Consider the following 13,068-nt stretch of genomic DNA (forward strand, 5'->3'; position numbering starts at 1 on the left):
AAGCACAGGCGGGCGGAAGGCTGGGAGTTCAGCCAAGGACATGATGTGGAGTGTGAAGGTCATGCTGGTATGTGAGAGGCCAGGGTGGTGATGTAATCCTGACAGTGAGGCTCTCAGCTCAGTTTTAGATGACTGGGGTGGGTGAGAAGGTGGAGTGTGGGGGACTCCAGTTGGCTTGGAGCGAATTGGCATGTTTTAATCAGAATGTTTTATAGTAAGGAGAAATGCAGAATGCCTGTGGAAGGCGCGGTCACTGCTCACAGTTTTGTGCTCTGATCCTATGCATGTTATCCATGTTAATGTTTGGGTTTGAGGACCTGAGACAGAAGTGGGATGACAACCCAGAAAAAGCCAGATAAATTCAGTTTCTGCACTGAGGTAAAGTTGGGTAACAGAACTGATTTGCAACTGGATTTCATACTGGAAGAATCTCAGCACTGTCTCTAGGATCCGCTGATCCAGCCTCCTGGAGGTGGGTGAAGAGTTTATTCCCACTCTGTGTGACCAAGGATAAAGATGCCAAGACCTATTAAAACAGATCCTCATGTGGAAGCTTCAGAGTGAGGACACTTCCTGAGAAGAAAGAATATCCATCAGCATCAGGACTCAACTTTCAGAAGGGCTAGTACCCCTGAAAAGGCTTTGCTTGGGCACACTGGGCAAGGGTGAGAAGTTGGGGTTCCTGATGGTGTCCCTCTGCTCATCCTCAGGGACCATCAGCCCTTACCCACTCCCCACAATCCCTCTCTAGGATTGGACTTGGTGATCATAAACCCTGGGCCCCTACCCTTGCCAGACTCTGCCCAGAGTCCCACAGGGTTGGTAGACATCCCTGGGTTCCAGAGGCCCCTCGGGGGCATGGGAAGCGGACCAGTGCTCTCGGCTTCTTTCTCACCGTTTAAGCCATGCTGTGCAATGTGTTTGTAGAGTTCGAGGAAGTGGCAGCCGGGCTGGAAGGAGCCTCCGTTGGGGTAGAAGTCATAGTGCCCCACGGGCTGTTTGATACCCACACTCAAGCCCATGTGCTCCTGGGTAAAGGTGTGAATGGCGTCCACAAAATTGGCATCATCTGGAGAAAGACGGTCACTGGGGGAAGTTCCCTCAAACAAAGGGCCCGCCGCATCCAGCCCTAAGGGGAGAGCAAGGATAAGGTCAGGGGAAGAAATATACTTTTTATCTGTTTAATATTATTACACATTTATGAGCTAGCAGGAAGAAGAGAAACCCAGGGTATAATCTTTCTCCAGAAAATTTTACCATAACCTTTCTGCAGTAAAACCACAGTAATTCATGGTGCTGAAAATTAGACACAGCCTGGGTATTACCTGGTGGGGAAGAGGTTTGCGGAGACTATCCAATGGTAGAAAGAAGGTTATGAGAGAATGCTTGATTTATTTAAGCAAATCAATTTTAAGTACCTCTCAAGCTACTTTGAAGAGCATTTTTTTGCATTTAAAAAACCCCAAAAACCTATGTGCTCATTATATATAGTTTGAACCTACCCATCAAAGAAAGAATTCATTTGCTGGATGTTGTCAATAATTTCCTAAACAAGCTGGCTTTTCTCCTACACTAATGTCATTTCATTGGAATGTCCAGAACAGCCTTAGGACATCACCGTTCCAGGGTGAAAATGTTCTGAGCCAATAGGCCTGCACAAAGCTCTGGTCCACAAGTGACAGATGTGTTTGCAAGAAATGAGTGGCAGCTCCTGACTGGCTACTTGGGGAGTATTTATGCACACAAGGATTTTTCCATTTTTTTTCATCTGCTTTCTCTGGAGGACCCTTTGATGTCCCCCTTCCCCACCCTGGCTTCCATCCTTTAGTAGGGGGAAGGGATTGCCAGTGGGCTCTGAGTACCCCTGCTCTCCAGCATCACCCGCAGTCTTGGTGTGATCCTATTCCTTTTTTTCTGCAGGCTGACTACAAGACAACGATAGTGCAGTGAGCGCTCCTGCTGCCTCTGGTCAAGCAGGCCTGGCTAATGATGCCTGTTGTGACCTCCAACACCAGCCAGAATGGAAAAGGCTGGGGGCTCAGGCCTGAGGCCATCTCACTGAGTTCTAACTTAGCCTTCTGGTCCTGTTTCCACAGTCAGGGCCAGGGATTAAAGCAGTCCAGGCCTCCCAGTACCAGAAAGATGGAGAAAAAGAGGAAAAGATTGAGGAGATGAGTTCTCATGATGACAGATATATTCAGTTTAAATGTCTGACATTATCTTATTCTTTTTCATGTTAAAATATGGTTTTATGAAGGAGTGGTAGTTGTAGAAAAGTAGTTGTTTTTAAAACTATTGTTACTTGATAAAAGAAAGTCACAATAGTTCTGTTTTTCATCTTCAATGTACTTTGTTTTAGCCTGCTGGGTCTTGGTGACTGAGTAGGAGTTGGGTAGGTCAGATGGGCCTGATTGGATGAGTGGTGGGCACAGAGAATATGATATACAAAGTCCAGAGGCTTGAGAGGTCACCTGTGTTTGTAAAGAAAAATCCAGGGTCATGGGGGCCCAGAGCTCTAGAAAGGAGATGGCAGGAGGAGAAGTTGGAGAGCTCGGGGGACACTACACTGAGGGCCTGGCTCATGCCTCCTAGATTTCCTCTCTGTAGGTGTCAGTGATTTTGCTGTGGAGCAATCTGACCAAGTGTGTTTTTTTTTTTTTTGGAGTCCAAGCAGTGCAGGTGGTAGGGTGAGGTTGATGTGAGGGATGCTTGGGAGGAAAGGTCTTCTTGTACACACGCAGCTCTTCCTGAGCACTAGGGCCATTTATGAGTGGGGTGCAGTTTGGGGTGAGATATTTGGTACAGATTCCCACCCTCAATTCAAATGGGATCCAGGGTCAGACACATGCATTTCACAAGTTTGGAGAGATGGAGGCACTAATTATAGCTGGTGTGTTGTAACAAATTAAGGCTGTATTCATCACTTCCTAACTTGTCTGCATTGGACTTTTTAAACTATAGATTAAAAAATAAGCCTTTCTTGCTGTAAGCATGTACTGAAAGTCCCGTTTCTAGTCCTATTTGGCACATTTAGAAGAGGCATTCATTCGAGGAAAGGCAATAGGAATAGAGGTCGTAATTTGCTCTGAATTCTCTCTCGGAACAGCGGCAATTCATGACAGCGGTCATGTCTGAGAGAGTGAACTCCCATGAACTGGAACCTGTTAGGGAAGAAGTCGGGTGTTTTAATGATGAGACTGTGGAGAAGCAGGGACGATGGCGAGTGAGCCATGAGGAAGGGTTACCTGTAATTCTCCCGATCTTGTGCTTCCCGCCGATGTAGCTGCCTGCAAATCCTGAGACATGAGCACCCAGGCTGTATCCAATTAGATGAACATTACTTCGAGAAAACTGAGCAGTTACCTGGAAGACAGCAGCAAGATGGTTGCAGGAGGAGAGGCACTGCCCACCCGAGTGGATCCACCTTTGTCTGGGCACCTCTCCTGTGCTTTGCGCCTGCTCACAAATGAGGAGGTGCAAACTGTTAACTGGTTTCTCACCTCAGAGCCTCTGTCCTCTAGTTGGCTGGCCCTCCATTCTAGTCAGGTGCCTGGGATTCTGCCTAGTGGCTGTTGCCTCCCACCTGCCTGTTTTCACCTGGCTATTAATGCCTTATGGAAACCATTACACTCATCTGGGCTGGGGCTGATGGTTTCCAGGGTGCATTTAAACCCCTTAACACGTCTAAAGTGCAAAAGGTATAGTAAGTGGGGTACAGGGAGATTAAAGTCTGCAAAATAGGGGATCAGGTTGAGCATTAGATAGAGGCTTGGGGTCTGGCTTCAGTCCTATGAGCTTAGGCCCTCTCTCTGGGTTGCTGTTGGAGACCATTTTATTCCATGCACACTCAAGGGAAGGGTGAGGAGGGCAGGGGGGTGAGGAGGGCAGGGGGGTGAGGCTTACCTCCAGCCACCGGAGGAAAGCTGCCACCTCCTGGCCCACAATTCGGGTGTTGCGCACAGCGATGGTATAGTGGCGATAGGCCAAGGTGATCCAGTCTGCCAGCCCCACATTTACCGGCTGAGCTGTCCGGGACTTGAGTGCAGCCACCATCTGCCAGACCCAGCTCTCCAGCATGCCGTCCACCTGAGAGTGGCCCACAGACTGTCAGCCTTGCCTGAGGGCTGAGGGAAGGCCGTGCTGATTCCACTTCCCCTCGTTTCCCCCTACCTTCTTCAATTCTTGTACAGTGCTGGATTCTTTTTTCCAAGAGAAAGGGCTAGACACAAGGTTTCTCAGCCTGGGTGCTAACAATATCAGGGGCCAGATCATTCTTGTTGTTGGGGACTATCCTGTACATTGGTCAGCAGCATCCCTAGCTTTACCCACTAAGATGCCAGCAGCATCTTCTACCCCAGGTTTTGAAAACCAAAAACATGTTCAGACTTTCACACCTGAGAACCACTGTCATAAATTTCCCTTTCAGGCTTTCTGAGTCCTGATTGAAAAGTCTATATAAATCATATCTCCAAATCTGACCTGTCCCTTGAGGTCAGCACAGGCCACCTCCTCCTGTAGGCTGCTGTACTGCACCTCTGAATCCCCAGTTGGCTCCACCCTGCTCGCTTTGGTGGGACTAGCAGGGGCTTGGAGAATTGTCCTGTGTGTGCACCCTGATGGAGCACCATCTGCAGGGTGCTCTGAACGCAATCAGAGAGCAAAGCATTTGCATTGCATCTTGAAGGATAAGGAGGAATTCAGTGGGAGGAAAGAGGTGTGATGGTGAGTGGTGAGTGCAGTAGCAGCCGGGGTGAGAGGCAGAAGAAATATCACAGAATCATGAAAATGCAGGCAGCGTGGTATGTCGGAGGTGAAGCTAAAGGGCTTAGCTGTGGCCTCACATGCTATTTGGGGGAGAAGATGCAGTTATTTGTTTATTTATTCATTTACATTTATACTGGAGATTGAACCCACAATGCTTTATCACTGAGATACATTCCCCAGTCCTTTTTATTTTGAGACAGGCCTTCTCTAATTTGCTTAGGGCTTCATTAAGTTGCTGAGGCTGACCTTGAACTTGTGATCCTCCCGCCTCAGCCTCCTCAGTCCCTGGAATTATGAGTGTGCCATGGCACCCAGCAAGATGCAGCCATTTAATAAATGTTTACCAAGTGCCTTCTGTGTGCATGTGGCATCCTGCTCCAAATCCAGGCTCTCCCATTTAACTGAGTAAGCTCAGGCAAGTTATTTAATACCCCTATGCTTCTGTTTTCTCATCTGCAACGTGGGGATAATAACGCCCTTCTTCCAGAGTGGTTGGGAGGCACTTAGAACAGTGCCTGGAACATAGTACAGATTCATTAAATTGTCTGTTATTGTGGCAGAATTAATAGCAGTAGCTATATTCCAGGTTGAATAGGATTTTGAGAATGAAGAACACATTTTGGTAAGAGGATCCTCTTATCTTCATATTGCATTTGTAAACAAGACTCATTCATTTGGTCATTAATTCACATTAACAAATATTTTGGAGCCCTTTATATGTAATAGGCTCTATCCCACAGTGGTCAATTAGAAAAGAGTAGGACAGAATCGTTTCCAGAAAGAACAGAGAAACACTGGCAGACAATGACAAAACGGAGCAGCAGGGCAGAGCTGGAAAGTGCCTAGGAGGGTGTGGGAACTCTGGGGACACCTAAGGTGCCCTGGGGAAGGGCTGGATGGAGGCAGTGCAGACCTGTAGGAAGACCTGTTTGCAACTGTGTCCTCAGGAAAAGCGGGAGTTATTTAGGAGAAGAGAAGAAGAGAGGATGCTTTAGGCAGAGGGCACAGCCCAGCCAAGGCCAAGCAGAGAGCTACAATCAGTGAGTGTGGCTGGAACCTGCCGTGGGAGGCAAGGAGGTGAGAGGGACAGGGAGAGGTGAGGGGGCGTCAGGGAGGTGATGGGCAGGCAGGGGCAAGGGTGGACTGGAGGTGAGAGGAAGGAGATAGATGAGTCTGTTTGCTCTCCAAAATGGACTAGATGAGGGTTTTTAATTTTTTTTTTTTGTAGTTGTAGATGGACAGCATGCCTTCATTTAATTTTATTTTTATGCAGTGCTGAGGATTGAACCCAGTGCCCCACACATGCCATACAAGCGCTCCACCACTGAGCTACAGCCCCAGCCCTAGATGAGGGTTTTAAGGGCATTTTTTTTCAACAAAATGGCATAAAAAGTTTTCCAAATCATGAAAGAGATGCCAGAATTTTTAGAAGCTTCAATGTGTGAGCTGAACTCCAAATCATTGGTGGGCTGGAATCGGGGGCCAGTTTCCTTTTGGAGACCAGACAGTCCTCACAGGATTTGACTTCACTCTGCCCACAATATCCTTTCTCTTCTTTATAGTAAAAGGATGTTTAGCACCACCAGAAAGCTATGCTTTCTATTTTTTTTCTTTTTTTTTTTTTTTGGTGCTGGGAATTGAACCCAAGGGTGCTTTACCCCTGATCTCGCTAAATTGCTTAGGGCTTCAATAAACTGCTGAGGCTGGCCTTGAACTTGCAATCCTCTTGCCTCAGTCTCCTGAGTTACTGGGATTAAAGGTATGCATATTCATGCCCGGCAGGCTACACTTTCTCTAAGAGGCTGCACTTCTTAGTCACCTTTCCACCCAGGTGTGGCTGATGGATATAACTGGAAGCATTGCACAGGTGCTTCTGGGAGGTGAATTTAAAAAAATACTCCTTAATTGTTAGCTGCAAACAGATGATTTATATGCTATGTGAATTATACTTAAATACAGCTTTTTTTTTTTTTTTTAAACCTTGCTTCTTGAGCCCTGTATGCCTCCTTTACTATATTGCTGCCTGGAATCAAGATGTGGTGGCTGGTGTTCCTGCTGACATCTGCTCATCTGTCAGCATTGGGGTCATCCACAGGCTGTTGAGAGCATATGCTGCTATTTTGGACCATGAGTGCAAGGGCCACACTCTAAGGTGGCAGAGCAGTGGGCCTGAAGGAGTTGGAACCTTGAGGAGTTCATTGACCAGCGCTGTCTAGCCAGTTTTGAATGACATCTCTCTGGATCATTGTGTAAAATGGAATCAAACTCCTGTTTTATTTGAATCACTACTAATTTAGGTCTGTTATTTGCTGCTGGATTTAACCCTTACGGCACTAGATCTCATGAGGACCCCATGCCTTTTGCTTCCTGCCTCTCCTGGTGAAACATGGAGATTCAGGCAGGACCTTCCACCTGCACGGGCTGCAGTCCCTTCAGGGCCTTAATGAGCTGCATGACTTCTTTGAGCTACATTTTATTTAAAACATGGAGCTAATTATATTTTCCTTGCCCTGTTCACTCATGGAATTGAAATAACCAATGAGATAATGTGTAGGGAAGCACTTGGAAAACTAGCATGTTCTTTAGAAACACTACATTGTTATCATCAGAGCCCTATCTTTTTATTAAAAATCGAACATACCAGGAAGAAAAAAGCAAACGAGAAAGCAAAGAGAAAAAGGCATGTCCATGTTTCCTACCGACCACCCGTGGATTATCACCACCAAAGGCAGCGAGGAGTTGAAGCCGCACTCCCGCAGAGTGTCTGGGTGATTGAGCTGGATCTGACAGCCCTTGTTGGTTTCATCTTTGAAGAGCAAAAATCTGGTCTCTGTCTCCTGCAAAGATTTTTTTGTTTCGACAGCTCGAGATCTTCTCCCAATCAGCTCTGGAATATAAAATTGCAGACCATGCTCAGCCTGGCTTCTGTTATTGTGAGGTGTCAGAGATCAGCATGAATTGCAGCTTTGGGGAATCCAACAGAGCCTTTGTAGCTGAATAGCCAGGTGATGGAGGTTGATCTAGAAGGACCCAACATAGGGGCTGGAGGGGTTGGGATCCTTTAATCCTCCACCCTGTCATCCCAGTGACCAGTCAGTCAGGAGTAGAGGAATAGCTCTGGGGGATGGGGAGTGTAGGTGAGGCATTGGGACCCAGTCTTGGAGAAGGTGAATCCCTTATCTAGAATATCACTGCCCAGAACTGGGTAGAGTCAGATGGGAACCCAGGTCTGTCTTTCAGTGCTACAAAGAGAGTGGAGAGAGCATCTTAATTAGATAACACTGCAGCGTGTTCTCACTGCAGACACCCCATATCACGCAAGCCTGGCATAGAAGAGCCTGGCTGGGGTAGGGGTGGGGAGGATCACCAAGGATGTAACATATTGGTAAAGGAGAGGGCATTCAGGTACAGCTTTTCAGGGAGTGGGGAGCTGATCCTGGCCTTGAAGGGTGATAGAGGCATGTGTTTGGGGAAGGCAGTGGGCTTTCTGAGCAGAGGGAACAGCAAGAGGAAAAGCTCAGAGGTGTGAACATCCGTGGCCATAACAAGGCAGGAGGTCAGTGGGCAGGCGGAGCATGCAGGGCAGGAATGCTAGGGAGCCTGGGCTCTCTGGTCTAAATGACAAGGAAGGTGCCATGTTTCCATGGAGTGGCACATAAAGATGGGTGACATCTTCCTGCCAAGCATAGGGATCAGGCCCAGAGCTACAGGAGGAAGCTCTTGCCCTCCCTCTTGGTAGAGGGTGGACTCCCCTGTGGCTGAGAGGCAGACACATAGCCACGCTGACATTTTTAGTCAGTGACTTAATTCAGTCCAATTACTAAGGACCCTGATCATTCTTTCTGAGCATAAAATCATGCAGGCTACTCAAATAATAAGTCTTGGACTTTTGGTTTCAGGGGACAGCAGGGCCAAGAGATGATGAACCTACCAAGTGCAAGGGGAGGTATTAATGAAACCAATTTTCCTACCCAAAGGTTATTAATTCCAAAGGTTTTTAATTCCCAGCAAAGGGCAATGATTTTTCACTATGATGACAGAATGAAATGCATCATATTTTATTTAAAGAGATGTGAGCGAGAATCTGAATTAACCATTCTGAGAGAATGAAAGAAAATGTCTGTGGCCCAGCTGGCCTTCCCCAAGCTTATTCACTTCCTGGCTTGTCTTCAACCTCTGAAAGCCAGCTCTCAGCCCTGCTCCCCCTTCCCTTTGGACCTCTGAGACAAAAGCACAAGTGTCATCTTGCACGTCTCTGTCAGCTTCCCCATCAGTCCAAAGTCTAGTGTCCCTAAATATCCCTAGAATCTAGTGCCTTCATTTCCACACACAGTCTTTTTGCTTGGGCTATTGAAACAGCCTCCTCACTGATCTCTCTCTCTGTTTGGTCCTCTCCCTCTTCCCTCATGCAGCTGCTTCAAGGATCTTTCTAGAACAGAAATGACTACATCTTTCAGTGACCTTAAGTTTCTTGGCAGGCAGCCATGGCCACCACCTGAATGACTGTCCCTCACTCCCAATTCTTCCCCTCCCTTCACTGTGCCTCCAGCAGCTGCCCCAGTGCTGTTTCACACCCTGCTACCTTGGCAGTCTCACTTCCCCCACCTTTGTTTCTCCACCTGAAACTCCAGTCCATACACTAAAACAGCTGAAGCATCATACCCTCCAAGAACACAGAAATAATTACTCCCTTTACTGGAAAACTGGAGCAGTTCCAGAATCCCTGATGTCCAGGGCCTCACACTTTCCTGGTCCTGAAACTTGGGACAGTTTCCCTAGGCATTGTTGTACAAAGAGGTCCTTGGATGAGGCAGGGGCTGTTGTTTTGACATCAAAACAGCCCTGTACTGTGCCCTTGGTCCTAATGCACTTGCCCTGTAGGCTGCTTATTTCTTTGTTTATTTACAAACAGAGTCTTACCAAGTTGCTGAAGTTGGCCCTGAACTTGTGATCCTCCTGCCTCAGCTTCTGGAGTTGCTAGGATTATAGGTGTGCACACTGCTGCACCTAGCTCCAGGCTGGTTTGCTTAGGTTTGAGTTTCCTCCACCAGGGTAGGAACTCACGGGAAGTAGCCCTGAACACAAGGTAGGTGCTAACACTCAGTGGGTGAGGGATGTGATGTTCTGTGGGATCTAGGTCTCAGATCAAAGGCTCACATTCAGCCTGCCTGTTTTGGTACATTAGATCTACTATAACTAAGTTTCTTTTATCAGTGATGGAGAAGTGACTCCTTCATTTCAAGATAGGTTTTTTAATGCTAAGAGGACCATATGAAAATAAATTGGGGATAAAAATAGTACCTATCTCATGGGGTTGTTATGAGGATTAAATAAGATATTTGTAAGGAGCTCAGAACAATGCCTGGAACCTAATTAGCACCTATGAAAGGTGTGTTCGGAAAACACATGCTGATTGGAGCCCCAGCATCTTGCATTTTTGATCTGCGAAATCCTTCCTATCTGTGAATATTTATCTTGGGGACCTCACAGGACAAATTCTGTCTTATGTGTATTTACTCTGGATTTAGCTGTGAGAACAAGCTCTGAAGGGCCTCAAGACTTTTCGGGAGACACAATGGAAGAGTTGTCAATTGGAAAGGCCACAAACAATGCAGCAGAGCAGGGCCCTTCCTGGGGCCTTTGGCTTTCTTGAAGGTGTGTGAGGAGGCTGCACATACAGTACTGTTTAGGTGTGTGCTTATCTGTTCATTCACTTCTTCAATAAACCCTGATTAGGCATCCATTAGGCCCAGGCCCTGGCCTTGTACTAGCTGGAGGCCAAGGGGCGTGGCCTTTGCCTTTCAGGAGTCCCCAGCCCTGTGTGTGAGGCAGGCATGAAACTCAGCCATTGACCACTGCTGCTGTGGTGGGGCACTGCCCTGAGCAGGAGCTTCAGGGAGACACCTGGAGACCAGGAGGCACCTGTCAAGTATAGAAGGATGAATGATTCTTTAGGAGCTCATATCCATAAGAAATTATTGAAGACACTGGGGATCTGGGACCTAAAAAATGAAGATTTAGTGGATATCAGAGTTGGAGGGCTGTTGTGGAGAAGAGGAGTAGAAGTTCCAGCAACTCCAGGAGTGAGAAGGAAGATGGATGGGTGGGAATGATATGGAAGAAAAAAAAAACTGACTTTAAGTAGTTCACAAACATTTATAGTTGAAGAAACTGGGGCAAAGAGAAAATAAGGGCAGTAAAACAACAAAGACAGAAATGTTATTAACACCCTGAATGAACACCACGTGATCCTACAAGGCTGCTGAAGATGGGCCACAGATATTGTTCTGGGCTTCTTATTGGCCAGAGATGCCCACTTACCCACACTGATTTCCAGTGCATTTTGAGCTAGTATACATCAAGTGCTTTCTCTGTGCCAGGCTCTTTTCTACTACAGAGGAAAACTGGAGCAGTTCCAGAATCCCTGATGTCCAGGGCCTCACACTTTCCTGGTCCTGAAACTTGGGACAGTTTCCCTAGGCGTTGTTGTACAAAGAGGTCCTTGGACGAGGCAGGGGCTGTTGTTTGAGCACCATTTCTACAAAATATACATCAGTGAGTTTGATGTGGTTGACCCAGGGAGCCTAGCAAGCCTCAGTGGGAGCAGTGCAAATGCATTTCAGTCACTGCAAGTCTCTGAGGGACTCTTTGCTACCTCTGAGGAAGCAGCCACATTCTGGGAAGAAGGGGTGGTGATTGGGAGCCCAAGTGTCTCACCTTCCACAGGAGCAGAGTCTGAATGTCCCTTTCTTGGGACACACAGAGCACTTGTGCATCCTCAGGTAAGGACTCAGTGTGGGGTCCCACACCCAGGTGTTACTGAGGTCTCTTCCCCCAGCCTTTATACAGCCAGCTCCTGACTGGGCTTCTCCACCTGGGGATCCTTAGTGTGCTGCAAACTCAGCAAGCCAAACAATGTATTCTCCTCCTTCCCAACCCATTCTTCCTGGGTTTCCTATTGTGGTTCATAAAACCATCATCCATCCATGCTGTTGATCAAGCTAGGAAGCAAAGAGGAACTTAATGTCCTCTCTCCCCTGTCCAGGGGGTCACCAACTACAGAAGACTGTGCCTCAGAGTGATCTTTTCTACCCCTTACCCTGGCTTGGTCTAAAACTTTATCCTTTAAAAAAAAAAATTGTGGGCTGGGGATGTGGCTCAAGCGGTAGCGCGCTCGCCTGGCATGCGTGCGGCCCGGGTTCGATCCTCAGCACCACATACCAACAAAGATGTTGTGTCCGCCGAGAACTAAAAAATAAATATTAAAAATTCTCTCTCTCTCTCTCTCTCTCTCTCTCTCCTCTCTCACTCTCTCTTTAAAAAAAAATTGTGGTGTTACAATAGACTCTCAACTGTTCTATTATTTTTCTCTTTGTATAATTAAAAGATGCTTGTTGTATATTACAAATATACAATAAGTGCTGAAATGAATAATTTTATTTATTAGACAAAACACAAGTAACATTTGGGATTTTTCATTCTGATTATTTTTTTATGGAGGTATTGTTCCATAGATATTTATTTGGAGAGTCCAAAGCTGAGATCATAGTATATAAATGCTTTTAATCCCTCTTTACCTATCATTATAGTTTTCTTACAGTACCAAAAATTATTCAAAAACATGCTTTTGAAAAGCAGCATAATGGATTTACCTGTTCCATTATTGCTGGAAATTTTGGTTGTTTCTAGTTTTTTTCCTCTATTACAATGCTCCGATGCACTGATGACCATCTTTATAAATAAATCTTTGTCTACATCTATGAGCATTTTCTTGGTATATATTCATAAAATAGACTTGTTAGTTCATTAGGTCTGATCCAATTTATATCTCTTTATAGGCACACACATATCCACATTGGTTTTCAGCGTTTTTAAGGCTCATGAATGCCAAGTGCTCTTCCTGTGCCAGGCACTTTTCTAACAATCTTATTTATATTGACTCATTTAAACCTCACAACAACGTTATGGTAAGCTGCAAGGAAAATAAAGGATTCGGTTAGGAGTAAAGAAATTGTTTCCATATTGGAGGAGATAGATAGGAGATGCACCCTCTTTAGGCATATCTTCCAAAATTGTCATTTTTTCGTGTCTTCAGGAGAGATAAAGGCACACCAGCAGGAAGAATTTGGGGATGATGCTGTGATTTTTTTAAAATATATTTTTATTTGTAGATGGACACAATATTTTTATTTACTTATTTATTTTTATGTGGTGCTGAGGATCGAACCTAGTGCCTCATGTATGCAAGGCAAGTGCTCTACCACTGAGCCACACCCCAGTCCCTGATGCTGTGATGTTGAGGGG

General features: G+C 46.2%; 1 protein-coding gene across 1 annotated transcript in view; it reads right to left on the bottom strand.

Annotated features, from left to right (window-relative positions):
* LIPC (lipase C, hepatic type) overlaps positions 1 to 13,068 on the bottom strand; it is a gene marked incomplete at both ends in the record, with an annotated part of 130,367 nt that overhangs the window by 16,692 nt on the left and 100,607 nt on the right. Inside the window, 4 exons of the mRNA XM_081291974.1 lie at positions 896 to 1,129; positions 3,246 to 3,363; positions 3,904 to 4,086; positions 7,464 to 7,651. Coding sequence (XP_081148100.1) covers positions 896 to 1,129; positions 3,246 to 3,363; positions 3,904 to 4,086; positions 7,464 to 7,651 — 723 coding nt within the window. The remainder of the gene's footprint in view (positions 1 to 895; positions 1,130 to 3,245; positions 3,364 to 3,903; positions 4,087 to 7,463; positions 7,652 to 13,068) is intronic.

This window comes from Spermophilus citellus (genome assembly GCF_964194105.1).
Source record: "Spermophilus citellus genome assembly, chromosome: 4".
NCBI lineage: Eukaryota > Metazoa > Chordata > Mammalia > Rodentia > Sciuridae > Spermophilus > Spermophilus citellus.